General features: G+C 44.2%; 1 protein-coding gene across 1 annotated transcript in view; it reads right to left on the bottom strand.

Annotated features, from left to right (window-relative positions):
- LOC128330137 (amphiphysin-like) overlaps window positions 1-17,437 on the bottom strand; it is a 143,023-nt gene that overhangs the window by 55,170 nt on the left and 70,416 nt on the right. The window contains exon 4 of the mRNA XM_053262481.1: window positions 5,176-5,270. Coding sequence (XP_053118456.1) covers window positions 5,176-5,270 — 95 coding nt within the window. The remainder of the gene's footprint in view (window positions 1-5,175; window positions 5,271-17,437) is intronic.

Genomic DNA, 17,437 nt, shown 5'->3' with positions numbered 1-17,437 from the left:
GGGAGCTCTAGCACTGGCAGCAGCACACAAACATCTCCCTTCCCTTAGCCAGGCATCTCCCTTGCCCATCCCATCATCCCCTCCCCCCCACTAAACTTTGCTATCTTGCTGGTATACTGTGGGGTGGCATGATGCTCATGCCCACCAAAACTTTATTCATTTATTTAGGTGGGCAGGTGTCTTCCAATAATTGGTGCCCTCAGTGACCACTCCGGTCTGCCTCCTAATGGAAGGACTGGCCCTGATTTCATCTCAGGTACTGGTAAAAAGAAATAAACAAACAAACAAATAAATAAGATTCAAGATTAAAAATGGCAATTCAGAAAAATAGCTTTAACGTCTTTTTTCCCTTGAGGAAGCAGAAACTCCCCTCAGTCACACTAAATTTGCATTTGAACCACTGAAGATAAATACACTTCTTTGGAAAAACTGCCACATAGCCCTGTGCTAAATCCTAAGAGAGAAATACTCATTGGTACTGCTTTGCCCTCAAGCCTATTAGTGCTGATGGGATGCATCACAGATGCACCGGAGACAACAGGACTGTGTCATGCCACATTAAAATAGAATTTTCAATTAAATTTAGAATTGCTACTCAAGCAAAGTGCAATGCTCTCAATTTTAAAAATGTTTCATAACATTTCATAACATAACAGTTGTTCTTTCTTGGGACAGGGATGGTGGAGTGGAAAGGGAAGAAACTGGCAATGGGGAGAGAGCATGGAGGACAGGGACAGGATGCTCTGGCACCTTGAACCCAATTGCAAGGATGAGAAGGCTGTAGGCAGAGGACATGAACAAATTTTCACGTCCTCTGCCTGTACCATTCTCATGTACCATATGGTATAAAACAACAACAAATATTTATATACCGCTTTTCAACAAAAGTTTCCAAAGTGGTTTACATCAAGAAATAATAAATAAATAAGATGGATCCCTGTTCCCAAAGGGCTCACAATCTAAAAGAAACATAAGATAGACACCAGCAACAGTCACTGGAAGTACTGTGCTGGGGATAGATAGGGCCAGTTACTCTCCCCCTGCTAAATAAAGAGAATTACCACGTTAAAAAGGGGCCTCTTTGCCCAGTTAGCAGGGGTTCGCAAATCCAAAAGGGACAGGCTTTGAGGTGAGATTGACAGGTAGCATAGGGTCATGCTATGAACAACTTAAATTAATTGGTCATTTTTAGCACTACAGATTGTTCAAAATGATTACATGTTGTCAGGTGTGGCTCATGAACTCTCCTCCGGGGGGGGGCAGCGGGTGGCTTCTTTAAGGTAAATGGAGCCGGTGCTCCGTGCCGCCCAGCAGCCCCCGTGGTGGGGAATCGCCTCTGCCACTCACCTGGCCGCTGGCGCATTCACAAGCCGTGCCTGCATGATGTCAGTACTTGGGAGACCCAGGTTCAGATATCCACTCAGCCATGATACTCACTGGGTGAGCTTGGGACACTCACTCTCCCTTGGCCAACCTTTGGTACTCCAGATGTTGCTGAACTACAACTCTCATCATTCTCAGATATGATCAGAGGCTCTCTTACCCCTGGACTTCGGGGCCAAAGTCCAGGGTCTCCACACCCCCAGGGAGGGTCCCAAAATCCTCTTTGTCCTGGGTGGTGAGGTTTGTGCCCTCAAGAACCTACGTGTTAAAAAATTATGTTTAACCTGCAGTGGGGGCCTCCAAAGGCCTTTAGGTCCAGGCTCCAAAATTACCTAGGTGCACCTCTGGCTATGATGATGGAAGCTGTAATTCAGTGACATCTGAAGTACCACAGGTAGGGAATTCCTGGCCTAATTTATCTTACAGGGTTGTTGTGAGGATGTACACCACCCTCATTTACTTGGAAGAAAGGTGGGATTACAATGTAAAAATCCTACTCTTAGCTAATAAAGCTGTGATCATCCTGTATTTCCAAAAAATATCAAATCATCAAAGAGAAGTTCCTAGGTAGATAGGAAGGAAAAGGTGTTACAACACAGCACAGCTGATTTTATCTATGAAAACCTAGTAATACTGAGATGTTGCTTATACTATATGCAAGACACATGGTGGACGGGGTATGTCACAAGGCTCAGGTCATTTGGAACTTTCTGTTTTAATTGCAGGCTATAAGTAATTATTACAACCTACTAATCATCACTAAGGAAATAAATTCTGCTTTTAGTAGCACAATGTTTAATCACAGTAGGGCACAGAGTGGCAATGATTACTAGATCAGAGCACATTAACACCAATCACTGTAGCATTGCATCAGTTTATGGAGACAAATGCTAGATAAATCATGATCTTGGAGGTTTCCTATAAATTAACAGGACTGAATAGCCTTTCCTGTATAAATAAATAGCACTACAAGAGACATTATATCAAGGTCACTTGCAAGGAACTATATAAGACAAAATTGCGTATAGATAAATGTTATCTGTGCTGGAATGTCCTTTTAATCTTAAATACATTTAGTATAACACATTGAAATGTTGGGCTATAATTAAGTTGATTGGATAAAAGGTCTGCACCCCACATAAAATTCTCTTGTAATGACAAAAGATAATGGCTGACAGGTTCTGCAGCGTTAGTAAGGCAGGACAAGAGCCACGTTCTTCTAGGTGCCTGCCTCAAAGCTCAGCCCAGAGCATTGCCAAGCAGCCAAACGTGTGGAGGGGAAGGGGGTAATGGTCACTGCTCCCCCCTCCCTCCCAAAGTACCGTTCACTGCCAAAAAGTATGAGGGTTGCACAGCCCAGAACATCAGCCAAACATACATATGGTGGGGAGGGGCAGCAATTTTTGCTCCAAAAATACTTTTCATTACCAGAAGTCTGTCCCTGAGATTCATGTAATCCTTAGGGGCATATTTATGGTAGTGAAAAGTACTTTTGGAAGGAGAGGGAGCACTCTGGCTGCTCTGCTGCAATGCTCTAGGCAGCCTCTTATGAGAACGCAGCTCCGCTTCCAGTCTACTAATTGGGCATGGAATATGTCGGCCAATAACTATAACTGGATCTAATTCTGATCTTGGAGTACACAGTGTAAAAAGTGAGGCAGAGATTAAATTTGTATGAGGTCCCCTAAAGTCATCAATTTACACAAGTATAAATAAAAGGCAAGAGAGAACATAATTCAGGAGCAGCAACATTTGAGATACAGTAGCAGATATGAAAACAACTGGGAAACTGCCTATGAGTAGAGCTACATGCCCAGTAGAAGAACCACACTGAGAAGTTCTGCTTGGAGAATACCACATTTTCAGACTGAAAAATGGAAAATTGCATGCTTGATACAAGGAACTCTTTCAAATACCCCTCCCCTAGAAGGGATGATAGATACACATCTTTTTTAATTATCGGATCACTGTACACCTATAACACTGTGCATAGCCAAATTTTGTGCGGCCGCATGTAGGATTAGGTCTAAGTAGGTTTAAGTTATCGGTATTATTATGAAGACCCTGATATTATGTTTTGTACTGTTTGTATCATCCTTACCGTGTTCTGTACCTTTTTGTTGGGTCAATAACCATAATAAAGTATAACATACCAAGAACTCTCTACCCACAGCACACTGGTGTGTGTCAAGAATACCAAGCACTCTGCCTGGCATGCTACTCACCCAAGGGAGGAGAGTTAGTCTTGTGGTAGCAAGCATAAATTGTCCCCTTTACTAAGCAGGGTCTGCCCTGGTTGCATTTGAATGTGAGACTACATGTGTGAGCACTGTCAGATATTCCCCTCAGGGAATGGAGCTGCTGTGGGAAAAGCATCGAGGTTCCAAGTTCCCTCCCTGGCTCAACTCCAAGACAGGGCTGAGAGAAGCTCCTACCTGCAACCTTGGAGAAGCTGCTGCCAGTCTGAATAGACAATACTGAGCGAGATGGACCAATGGTCTGGCTTGGTATAAGGCAGCTTCCTGAGTGCAGGCTTTTTGTACAGGCTCTCCTTTAAAAGCCTGCAAGAGTCAGAATGGGCTCCAAGAACTACTTCGATGTCAGCAGCTGATGGGGAGGGGAAAAATATTTTCATCCTGTTGGTGCCACCTGAGGAGACTGCCTCACCTTGTCTCATGAAAGGGCTGCTCCTGACAATATAGATACTGTATAATCTTCATTGGTTCCCTATTTGTTTCTGAGCCCAATCCAAAATGCTGGTCTTGACCTGTCTAGGATGGGAAATTGACCTATCTAGGACTGGAAACCTCTTTAGGACTGGAAATTCTAAAGGACTGCCTCCTCTCCTATGAACCTACTAATTTACTTAGATCAACGCCAGAGGCCTTGCTTTATGTTCCCTGAGGCACCTGAAGTACATAGGAACATAGGAAGCTGCCATATACCAAGTCAGACCATTCGTCTATCTAGCTCAGTATTGTCTTCACAGACTGGCAGTGGCTTCTCCAAGGCTGCAAGCAGGAATCTCTCTCAGCCCTATCTTGCAGAACCAGGGAGGGGATTTGGAACCTAGATGCTCTTCCCAGAGCGGCTCCAGCTCCTGAGGGGAATATTTTGCAGTGCTCATACATCAAGTCTCCCATTCAAATGCAACCAGGGCAGACCCTGCTTAGCCAAGTGGACAAGTCATGCTTGCTACCACAAGACCAGCTCTCCTCGTGCATCCATCTAGTGGCCATGCAAGATAGGCCTTTTCAGGAATGGTGCCCATGCTCTGCAATTCCCTCTTGTGAAAAGCTTGTTCAACTCCTCACTACTTGTTTTTAGGCCTGTAGTTAAAACACTGCAATTTCAGAAGGCATTTGGGATCAATGACAACTGGATATGTTCTCAGTTTTAATGGTTATTAGATTGTTTCTAAAGTGTTCTGTTTTTCTGGCTGCTTTATTATTTATTTGAATTAAGTGATTTGATTGATTGATTGATTAAGTGCAATCAAGTCAGTGTTGACTCTTAGCAACCACATAGATAGATTCTCTCCAGGATTATCTGTCTTCAACGGCCTTTAAGGTCTCTCAGTGGTGCATCCATTACTGTCGTAATTGAGTCCATCCACCTTGCTGCTGGTTGTCCTCTTCTTCTTTTTCCTTCAACTTCCCTCAGCATTATGGACTTCTCAAGGGAGCTGGGTCTTCACATGTTAACATTTGATATTACTATATTGTTCTAACCTGCTGCTCAGGTTTTCCTGGTCAGAAAAGGGGGATAGCAATGTCTTAAATAACTTCTTACCTCTCCAACCACTTTCACATCTTCTCGGCCATACCACTCAGGCTCATATACTTCATGTAATGACTCTGTAAGCTTCTTAGAAGCATCTTGCATGCCTGGAATTGTTGAAGACAGAAAAAAAAATCTCCTGTTGACAACTGGTTAGGTCACAATTGGACTACCACTGGATCTAACATTCCAATTAATTATTACTGCTGAAGTCAATAAAGATATTATGTACATTTGATATACTGTATACATATTAAATAAGATTAAGGACCAACCCATGATTAGAGCACATTTATTTGAAAACTTCACAATTTCTTTTAAAAACTAATTACAGTCTAATAAACAAATGTGAATGCTAAAAAGCCAATCCTGGGTTGCTGTTTTTCTTGCACTTTTTATTAAAAAATAATAATACAGAATCTATCTATTCTAGAGCACCTGCTCTACCTTAGAAATATGTCTAGTGTGATGTTCAGAATCAAGCTTTGACAGAGATTTAACTTCCAAATAATGCCCCTCTTTTTATGAGAAACCTTCCTGACTCAGGCATGGAGACTCCAGTGAGTCCCACTGGATCCAGGTAGCATCAAAGGGCCCAAAGAAGGAAACTGGGAAAGGCAATAAACAGTAGCCCGGGTTCCTATTCTCAGTAACAGAGCAGCAGAAGAGAAGTTGGAAAAAGCAAGCTCATATCTGCACACTTCATTCTATATTGTTTTCTACTGATAGCAGATGAAAGAGAATAGAACTTGGGGTCAAACTACACATTAGTGAGGGAAACAAGGGGTTTCCAACCCTGCAATTCCTTCATAACGCCAATACGGGAGGGCACTTGCAAAGGAGAATCAGCAGGGCGCCTAACCCTTCCCTACCTATTGAGTTTCTCCTGCAAATGATTCCCATGTCATTTTTTAAAGTATTCCACTCCCCATCTGGGTTTCAAAGCTAAAAATAAGCCAGCTGAGAGGAGAATGCAGGACAGAACTGGTGTGGTACATTACAAAACAGGTTTAAAGAGACATTGGGCTGGTTCAGACAACTTCGTTCATTGGTCTGGCCACATCCGGTAAGAATGAGATCACGCATCCTTCTCCACTCCTGAGCACTATTACCGAATTACCAGTTTGTCCAAACTGCTTCTCAACACATGCTCCAAATACTAATTCAAGCTAGCATTTGTGGCATTCATAGAGACACAGTTTGGATGAACCTCCATCATGTGGTTTAAAGAAAGGCACACTTGGTGGTTCTCAGCATCTTCATCAAAGCACAATTCCAAAGACTCTTTGGAGGAAGCCATGAGAGTTAAACTGGTTCAGTATCAATGTAAGTTTATCCAGCAGATAAACCTATATAGACAAGTGCTGTAGTGCTTCAAAAATCTGCAATGTTGACCAAAGACCATAGCAGGCCAGAAGAAACTATAGCTGTGCATACCACAGTCAATGATAGCTCTATCACAGTACTTTTGAATCTGAAAAGAATGATCTTGTACACCGACATAGAGAAATCATATCAGCTAAAGACAACCTATTGCAGAATTGCACAGATAGAGAGGACATTCTTCCCTTTCCAAATTCATGCAGCAAACTATACCAATATGATGGGTTTCAAAATGATGGGTTTCTCATCCCCAAGAGAGAGCCCATTGTTCACCTTTCTCCAAACTAACTAGCTTAGATGGTAAGAAACAATAAATGATAAAGCATTTATCAGGCTCCCTTAAAAAGCAGCTAAGGAGCTCAGGTGACAGCACCCACTCTCCAAAATGCCGAACACGGCTGTGGCTCTGTTCCCTGCAGCCGCTGCACGGCATCGGCACACAAATGGCTGTGTGTGCTGATGCCATGCGGTGGCTGCAGAGAACAGCACCAAAGCCACGCATGGCATTTTTGAGAGCTGCTGCCATCAGAAAAGCAGTGGGGTGGGAAGGAACTCCTTACCTGCTTTTTAAGGGAATTACTCCCCACCCTACCAGCGGCCACACGAACAGCTCGTGCACATCCCTACTGAGCATATATATATATATATATATATATATATATATATATATATATATATATATATATATTATCCAGGGGCACACTTAGGACCAGACCTTGGGGCCCAGGTCCAATCCTCCACTGTGTGTGTGGGGGGGGGCCTCCAAGCATCCCCTCAAGGGCCTCTGCCAGCTCTCCCACCAGCCTGGCCTTGCACCTGAAATGGCGATGGACCAGCCGCCATTTGCTTTGTCCTGGCTGGCCAGCCGGGGGTGGGGTGGCTCAAAAAATGTCTGCGCGCTGCACCTCTCTAAGTGCTGATGGCAGTGTCTGTGTGGGCTGTGCTGTGCAGCACCACAGTGCCCCAACACACAGAAGGCCTCCAAGCACATGGAGGAGGAGCCGCTGCGAGAGCAAGCGGGAGAGGCTGCTCCAGGCCGAAGAGGCACGCGGGGCTGTCTGGGAGGGTGGGACCTGAGTGGCCACCTGCTCCAATGGGAGCTTGAGCGGGGGAAATCTGTGCTCAGGGGCAGAGAGGGAAGAGCAGGCGGTAGTGGTGCTGTTTCCCCATCTGGATTTGGGATCTCCAGTGGGGGGGCGGGGAAGGCAGGATTCTTCTTTCAGGGGACCAAAGCTGGGGACCAAGGAGGAGTATATGGAGCCTGTTACCAAGTGGAGCTCTAAGCAAGTACTGGAGTGGACCAAGGGTAAGAACTGGAACTCGGGCTGGTCCTCTTTGCTCTTTCAAGACTGGCTCTGGCAGGAATTCCTCCTCTTTCCCCCGTGCAGCGTTTTGCGCAGGACGCCTTCTCCGCTCCAGCATCACTCTTCTTCACCCTCTCTCAAACATCTCGCTCTCTCTCTCCTTCCCTCCCTCCTCCCGCCTTCTTCTTTTGTCTGCTCCTGTCCCGTGTCTACGAAGAGCATATTCTTCTGCTGCTGCTGCTTCAGGAGGGATCATCATACCTGCAATTAGCAATTTGCTCTTAATCCGAAGAGTGCTTTGCAAGATCTCTTTCCCTGGCTATTAGCAACACTCACGTCTTTAACTAGAAAATCCAGCTACTCTGTTAGTGCTCCCTTCACATAAACAAAGGCAAACTTCACTAAGAAGTCCTGGCAGGCATTAATTGAGAGTCACTATCTCCTTTGACACTTTCAGAAGCACCTGAGTGACCAAAGATGAATAGGACTACATGCTGCTCTCTTTAAAGTGGAAGAGACCCTTTACCCTGTTTATGGATTCCTGAATCCAGTTTTACCTCTCCACTAATTGTGAACTGAAGCAGTTAAAGGGAACCAAGCTCTGAGTCTTCTGTTCATAATAAGGTGTGGGTGTAAATGTAGCCTTCACAGTGGTCAAGACTCCACAGATTTCTTTCTGAACAGCCTTTCAGTTTGAGGCTGATTTATTGTGAGCTTGTTAGGGCTGTATTATACAAAGCATCATAAGTTATCATCATTTAATACTGGCTTTTAGGTTTTATGCACACCTCCTTGGGAGTAGGTCTGTTTGAACTCAGTGGGAAATGCTTCTGAGCAAACATGAATAGGATTGTTTCTGCAGCATTTCACCGTTCACTTGTTTTCTCATGAGAGAACAGGACTGGAGTACATCCTAAGGATGCATTATATAGCTGGTAGCATCTCCATGCCCAAACATTCCTAACAGATTTTCCTTTTGAATAGTGTGCAGTCTATAATCATCTGTTTCGATTATAGCGTATGAGGAGTTGAGGGCAGGAGGAACCAGACATACCATGCCAGAAGTGTTTCTGAGGGCTCTCCTGCTTCGGACAGAGTGTTCCTCTGCATGTTTGACTTCTGGTGTTTCTTTCAGGGTGCCCAGTTTCTTCCTATATACTAGCTATATAGAGCCAGTGTGGTGTAGTGGTTAGAGTGCTGGACTAGGACCAGGGATACCCGAGTTCAAATCTCCATTCAGCCATGATACTAGCTGAGTGAGTCTGGGCCAGTCACTTCTCTCTCAGCCTAACCTACTTCACAGGGTTGTTGTGAGGAGAAACCTAAGTATGTAGTACACCGCTCTGGGCTCCTTGGAGGAAGAGCAAGATATAAAATGTTAATAATAATAATAATAATAATAATAATAATAATAATAATAATAGCAGCTAGTGTGATTGTATGGAACTGGCATATAGAATAAGGATCTTAAACTGGTCTGTAGAAATTCCATTACTTGGCCCACCATCCTCCCTTTTAGACTTTCTTCACTATTCTTTATTGTAGGTTAGGCATTGCAGTACACTTCAGTGGCACTCTTACCCCTGGACTTCAGGGCCGAAGACCAGGGCCTCCACACCCCCTTGGGGCCCCAAAATCCTCTTTAGTCTGTCCTAGGTGTGTAGTAGTTGCTGCCCTACACTGCGCTGGGCACTTTAGAGACAGAGGGGGGAGTGGGGAAAGAAATATGTAGGATGGGAATGTTACATTGTGCGTTGCAATATTTCTGCTACTGCATATTTGCATAAATATACCTGTTTTATATACTTACATTTTGTGAGTTCAGCTGCTATTTGTGCCCTCAGGAACCCATGTGTTGAAAATACTGCATGTGTCACGGTGTGTGTGTGTGTGTGTGTGTGTGTATAGGGGGTGATGATTAACTTGTAGTGTGAGGGGATCCTCCAGCACAGGGTGGGGGCTCCAAAGGCCATTAGGTCCAGGCTCCAAAATTACCTAGGTGCACCTCTTACATTATCTAGACACTCCGCAGTTGCTATTATCTAGACACTCCATTTGGGCGGTATAGACATTTGATGAATAAAATAAAATAAAATAAAATAAAATAAAATATTAAATGTCCCTATTATAAAAGCATCTCTATTCACACCTGGTCTATTCTGGGCAAGAACTTGTCAGTCTTAGGGCACACTGAATATTCAACCTACAGCAGCCAAGGCAATTCTTTTGAACTCTCACCAGAATGAAAATTCAGCTCAGTCACAGACAAGGAGGATACCGTACCAAAATAACAAAGACAAAGACAAAAAATGAAGCCATACCTACAGTCAGCTCCCTTTTAAAAATATCCCAAGTTCTACAATTATACATCTATTTTGTAACAATGAAAAAGTTCCTCAGCAACCAGGCTTTGCTTGATCAAAAACATCCCCCTCCATGAGGACTCTCACTTTTTTTTTTTAATGGTGTAGAAGGCTGGTCCCTACAGTCAACCATCCCCTGATTTCAGGATTTGTGAAATCTCAGCAACCCCACCCCTTTTTTTTTAGTTACTAGAATTATGCAAATCACAACAGCCCCATTAAAGCCTCCAATCTGGAGGCATTAATTCTTCCTGACTGGAGACCTCACATGCTCCCAAAGGTTATCAAGTGGAGCCTGCCAGCTCCATGAACCAGTCCAGACAGGATACTGATAGTCCAGGAAAAATAATGAAAAATACAAGTGAACTTTTTAAAAAGTGAGAAATTGATTTTTAAGACACCAATCAGATAAGTCTAAGAAACAACAAACATTGCAATTTCAAGCTTGACACAAAATTGTTTTTAAATTCCCAGTTGTCAGGCTGGCCTTATTATAAGCAGATAGAAGCAACCATCCTTGGCACTATGGGTTGACTTTAGAGCTCCACTGTTAATCACTGAGGACTCTTCCCAGGCTCTGGGAAGGGATGGGGCCATGCTCTGATGAAACACAAAGTTGAATTGGATCACTTTCTGCTGGAGGTTTCAGAACTGGGGGGCATTAGGCAACATGGAGAAGAAAGGAAGGCAGGTGGGGTGGAAGAAGGAAGGGAGGAGAGAGGGAGGATGGATAGAGGAGGCTGGGGAGTGGATGGGGGAGCAATTATTTCAAATAAGGAAATCATTTGGCTGATGCATAGACAGTAGAATGATATGAAGATGGTGGGACTAAGAAAGAAATTAGTGCAGAAAGAATGCGTAACTGGAAGTTACACCTTCATATCTAATGTGAGATACTTCCTTTTTTAACTGCAGCTGGATGCAATCATTACAGCGTCAGTTATACCTCTATATCCAAAATGTGAAAAAATTAGAAATTACCATCCATCCATTTTATCAAAACATGGAAACTGAATGCAAGTTATTAGAAGATCTAACACATTTTGGGCAGGTCTGTCACCAGACTTGGTAAATGGATAGAAACTTATGCAAAGTCTGGAGACTGCTGAAGGACTGACAAAAGGCAAAGGAATTCCTGAGGTTCAACGTTCTCTTTAGATAATATTTTGTCCAGCTTGTTTGTAGGTCAACTTACTGATGGAGAGACTGATTGGGATCTTATACGTAACAGATGGCCAGCACAAGGAGAGCAGGGACTCCAGAAAGAAAAGAGACTGTAAGGATGTTCAGATGGTACTTGAATATTTAATAGAATCATTATCCTTTGAAGGTGATCACCAGCTATGAAGTATAGCTACAGGGTGTTAGTGCTGATATAACCAGGGAATTTTGACAGAAGATCATAAACCAAATGGTTGAGAAGGCTGCCAGAGATATTTCATTTAAATGTAGGGGCAAAATAAATAAATAAATTGTACAGCTAACTACAAAGTAAACACCTAGGAAGGGTGATAAAGCAATTGGACGCAACACTTATATTCCAGAGATTCCTACACATTGCCAAATCCAGCAGCATTTCAGAAGATTTTTTCAGATTGATCACACCCAGCATCCTTGTTTGAAAGCAGCTTCCTTTTCTGAAAACCAAAGAAACCAGAACTGCATCATGCAGTTAAATACAGTAAGAGGTCATTAACACAATCAAAAACTGTGTTCTACCCAGGTGTGTGTGCTCCCAATTTTCGGTTGTGTGTGGAAGCAAGGCAAGAGGAAAACCTGGGTAGAAGTGATTGTGTGGAAGCAAGGTAGGAGGAAAAGCTGCCCAGGTTTTCCTCCTACCTTGTTTCCATACAATCACTTTGACCCAGGTTTCCCTCTTACCTTGCTTCCACACAACCAAAAGTTGGGAGCACACATAGCTCCCAAACCTGGGAACACAGCTTTTGGTTGTGTGAAAGACGTCTAAATGGGGCAGACAGTATTGTAGCCTGTAAGCTGGAAAGCAGAGTGATGTTTGTGCTGAATGGACTCCTCTTCTTCATAGAACCCAATGGACTGTAAATGAATCATACTAATCCAACAAACCCTTACTATGTACAAAAATATTATCTGGGAGCTACAATAGTGTTTGATGAATATACAACTGAGCCGCTCAGTCAAGCAGATGGCACACACCAGCAGATCCAGAAGAGTCATCCAAGAAATAATCTTTACTAACAAAATGAACCTGATGATCGTCAGACCATAACTCCTGTCATGCAAGTCAAATAAGCATCTATCTATCTATGCATTGACAACATGTCCAAAGGATAAGAGATTTGCAGTAGTTCAAAGTTCCTGGTGATGCTGATGTTTTCATTGTTCAGACAGCTTTCAAATAACTCAGTCTACTGATATCATTGTTGTAGGAGAAGCCACTGGTCTGCCCCGCCCCCATGCTATCACATCAAGCGGGACACTATTTTTCTCCACAGCCAGAGAAAGGAGGGGTATCAAAGGGTATTAAAAATATTCAGCAGCAACTTGGTGAAGTATCTGAATTGTTACTATTTGCACATGCTAGCATATATCCAGACTCATGTTGTGCTAGCAGAAGGACATCATGCAAGGACACTGAACAAAGAGAATAATGCCACCCAGACTAGTCCACAACTTTGCTAAGCTCCACAAGCTTATGTGTGCACAACTTGTTTTGTTACACTAATGCAACACTAGTCTTGATGTCAGCCAGTATTCTCAGTTGTGGCACAGCTTCCAGGTTTATGGGCTAGGGGAAGCTCTTGGGATATGAACACTGAAGGTGAGTAATGAATTTCAAAAACAAAATGTTGCCATTTCTTTGCCAAGACCTTTTCAAGCTTCCACTGATGGAGCTAGTGAAAGAGCTTGACATAGCAATTTTGGGTATGTTGTTCCTTATGATAGCCTGATTGGTTTCTCAAAAAATAAATACTTTTATATATTTTGAAGTTCAACCTTATTTCTGCTGGACTGTGAGCAGAACCCAGACAATTGGTGCCTTGACACATAAGAATCCATAAGTCTTTAAGATCAGGCCCACAGCCTATCTGGTCCAGCATCCTCTTTCCCACAGTTGCCCACCAGCTGTCTCTTCAAAGCCCACACCTAGGAGATGAAGGCATGCCCCCACCATCCTGCTGTTGCTTACCTTCAAATGGTAGAATGTAGCCATTAAGACTAATAGTTGCTGATAAACCTGTCCTCCATGAATTTGTCTAAACCCCGCTTTAAAGCCATCTAAGCTGGTGGACATCACCACATCCTGTGGCAGATAACTTCATATATTAATTATGCACTGTTTGAAAAAGTACTTCCTTTTGTCAGTCCTAAATTTCCTGCCAGTCAATTTCATGGGATGAACTCTGATTCTAGTGTTGTAAGAGAGGGAGAAAAACTTCTCTCTATCCATTCTCTTCCCACCATTAACATTTTTAAAAACCTCTATCATGTCACCCCTTAAGTCACCTTTTTCTAAATTAAAAAGTCTCAAAAGTTGTCGTTTTATCTCATACGAAAGGTGTTCTAGACCCCTGATCATTTTGGTTGCCATCTTCTGCACCTTTTCCAGCTCCATAATGTCCTTTATGAAATAAAGTGACTAAAACTGTACACAGCGGCCGCACCAAATGTGGCTGCACCATAGATTTGTATAATGGCATTATAATATTAGCAGTTTTATTTTCAATCCCTTTCCTAATGATCCCTAGCATGGATTTTGTCTTTTTCACAGCTGCTGAGCACTGAGTTGACATTTTCAATTACCTGTCTATCATGAACCCAAGACCCCTTTTCTGGTCAGTCACCAACAGTTTGGCCACATTTGTCCGTAATATGAAACCGGAGGTTGACAAACTTGGTTAATTTTCAAACCGTGAATCGCATTGCAGATGTTCATCTAACTGCAGCCTGGAAACCTCCATTTTCAAGGCAGGGTAGCCCCTTCCTCTTCCTGGTCCACCGATCATGATGATTTCCTAGGAGGGGATGTGTGTATGAGGGAGGGCAAAGGATCCTGTGCTCTGGCCTGCTGTGACCAAGAATGCTCTTGTGATGGCTCATACTAGCAAAAAAGTCCATGGAGACCAAAGCACACTCCTGCTCCCGTATCAGCTTGCCACCTAGGGATTAACCCTCTTGTGACAGGGCCAGGTCTACTAGGGAGGACCTTAGGCTCAAAAACCTTCAGTCTTTCATGGGACTGCATGCTCATGAGTTCAGCCATCCAAAAAAAGGGCCCCCTGCTTGTGCGGGGTCCCCCTTCTCTCTGGTTAATGATAGAACTTTTCTGCAGTGACTCCCCTCCTCTCCAGGAAAGTCTTTGATGAACCCAAAGGAGAATTAGATGATCCATGCATCTGGGTATTGCCAGGTGGGCAGACTGGGAAAACACCAGGACCAGGGACAAATTTTCAAATTTCCCGGGCTTGGACTGGTGTGGCAGCATATGCAGATCTCCTGCCACTGGGAATCATGGGAGAGGGGAGGCCTGGTTATCTGCAACCCCAGGAGAGTGGGGCTGCAGTTCTGGGCAAAAATAAAGATGGATATGTTCAAATGGGCAGATGGACCTACAGAGGGCCTGCTTTGACAGCTTCTTTGCAGCAATTGCCAAGATAAGGAGAGATGTTCCCGGAATATCTGTTCCCATGGCTTGATTGTCTGGAGCAACCAGGCTGGGTGGGTGGCATCTGCCATCGGGCCCACATGCATAACATGGCCTAACACACTCGTGAGGGAGCGGTCCATGGGAGAAGGGCTATCATCACACATACTTAGTGATTCTTCAGCCTGATCCTCCTCTCTCCCCAGATGGTTCTTCCCATGTGTTCTGAAGGTGTATCCCCATGGCCTTACACTCTCATGAGAAAGCAGTCCGCTCAGGAGCAGCATCCATTGTCATCACACACATAGAATCACTGGAGACAGTGCTGCTCCTGCTGCACAGCTCTTCTCATGAGTAAGTCTAGGGATTGCATGCGTTAACCCAAGGGGAAGGGGCTGGGAGCCCCTTTGCCAACTTCAGAGTGGGAAGAAGGCCTGCCCCCATATGACTTTCCCATTTGACAAGCTTACAAGCACAGGATGGGATGTGGCAGCATCTCTGTTGCTGGACAAATACTTTATTATATTGGAGATGGGGGCGGGGCAAGTGCTCAGAGAGGTGGCCAGTGAGGAGGCATGGAGCAGGTGTGATCCCGGATGGGTACGGGCTGCCCTCTCCATGGTTATGATTCCAGAAACAGCACGAAACCACCATTATGGTGGCAGCCACATTTGGATGCAATGCTGCTGCCGCCAAATCTCAGATTGGGGTGGCAAAACTCATTACAAACCAAAGGTTCAAACTGGAGTTTGGTGAGGGAAACCGCAAGTCACTTTTCCCATGAAACTGCAGTTTCACGCATTCGGATGTACACAAATCCTGATCTCTGATCCATTTAATTGCGGTTTCTCATTATGTGTGAATGCAGCCTTCAAGTCCCATAAGTGTATATGTGAAGTTGGGATTTTTTACACACTTACACTGAGATGCATTTGCCATTTTGTGAACAGCATTTGCCATGACACAATCTTGGCTAAGCTGGTTTGCTTGTTTTAGGTCCAGCATAGCCTTGGATGTGATTAGGTAGGGGCTACTGGTTATATGAACAGCCATTATGAAACCACTAAAAATAGCTGTATAGATTCCATTTCCTAATCCACTACTATTAAATACAGGCAATCAAAGCAGAGGAGGAATGGTTGGCTGGGGAGAAGCAAATGGTTGGATGGGAAAAGATAAAGTGATATGCCTGAAAGCTATCAATGGGTGACAGGAATTGTGTGTCCAGAGAAACTTGAGTTGCTCTTATATCTCCAGTGCTAACAACAGTGGCCACAATCCAATAATACCACTTTGGTGCAGCTGTGTTTTTCAGTGCGTGTGTGGAGGGACGGATGAAAGTTTTAGGTGATTCTCTCATTACTTCTTCATCTGCCTAGGCCTAAAAATCTGTCCTCAAGGATCCCCCAAACCTCAGTGACATATTTTCAACAGGCACAGGAGGCTGCAAAAGGGAGGGGAGGTCACCAAAAATTGCCATTCTCTCATGCACAATGAAAAACATAGTCATGTCGGTGCTGGTTAAATCAGGACGTTGGTCAGTATTGCCACATCATTTCTATACATCAAGCAACACCACTGTTTTTTGAATGCATGTATACAAATGTGGTTAGGTACAAGTTTTTCAAAAGGTTCTTTTCACTTGAGTGACTGGAAACTTTGTTAGATAAATTTATAAAGGCTCTACAAACAATCAGTGTGCTGAGTTGAAAGGGGTTCTGCAGGGAGAGAGGCTTGTTCCACTCTCCCCACAGATAATCACGCACCCCTCCTCAGGCAGGCGGATCACCTGCCCAGAGGAGTGGCAGCTTGGCTCCAGCGCTCCTGCGCCCGGCCGCAGCTTGCCCAGCAGCTCTGGGGGTCAGGAGAAGGGAAGCGCTGACCAGCGGCACCCCACCCCCCAGAGCCCCAGTAATGCACCACATGAGTGAGTGTGAGGTGCATTCCTGGGATTCCTCCTCCCCTCTCCCCCTCCCCATGTGCCTGCCGTGGCTGCGAGCAGCCGCAGCTGATACACAATTGTTAAAATGAGGTTAACAGAGTGCTTGCTCCATTAACCGCATTTAAGGGGGAGGGTATTTAGGCGGGCTTGCCGCCGTGGAGCCACCAGGCTCACCCGCAAGCCCAGGGGGTCTCACAAGTGTGCAAAACTGGGCTAAGGGAGCCCAGCCTGGTTTTGCTCGCTTGTGAGAATTGCCTAATTGTGAACAGACAGCACCCAGATGCACAACTGATTCGTTCCTTTTCGCAATTAGGTTCTTTGCTCTTGTTTCATGTATCTTTTGCTTCAGAACTAGACAAATTAAATGAAACAGATTCAGACAGAAGCCTGTACCAGGTATGACTGAACAAGCAATTAATCTGTAGTACCAATTTCTGAGTTAGTATCATTTGTTTCTAGTTAAATTACGTATTCAATAGAATAAGCGAAATAGGAAAGCTTCACAGCCAGACTTCAAGGCAGCAAGTAAAAGAAAATAGGAAGCCGCTTTATACTGTGTCAAATCACTGGCCCATCTAGCCCAGTATTTTCTACTTTGATTGGCAGTTGCTCCCCAGGATTCCAAGCAGGGGTCTTTCCCCACCTTGCTAACCTGAGG

The sequence above is a fragment of the Hemicordylus capensis genome, chromosome 6 (assembly GCF_027244095.1).
Source record: "Hemicordylus capensis ecotype Gifberg chromosome 6, rHemCap1.1.pri, whole genome shotgun sequence".
Lineage (NCBI taxonomy): Eukaryota > Metazoa > Chordata > Lepidosauria > Squamata > Cordylidae > Hemicordylus > Hemicordylus capensis.
This window is presented reverse-complemented; position numbering and strand designations above follow the sequence as displayed.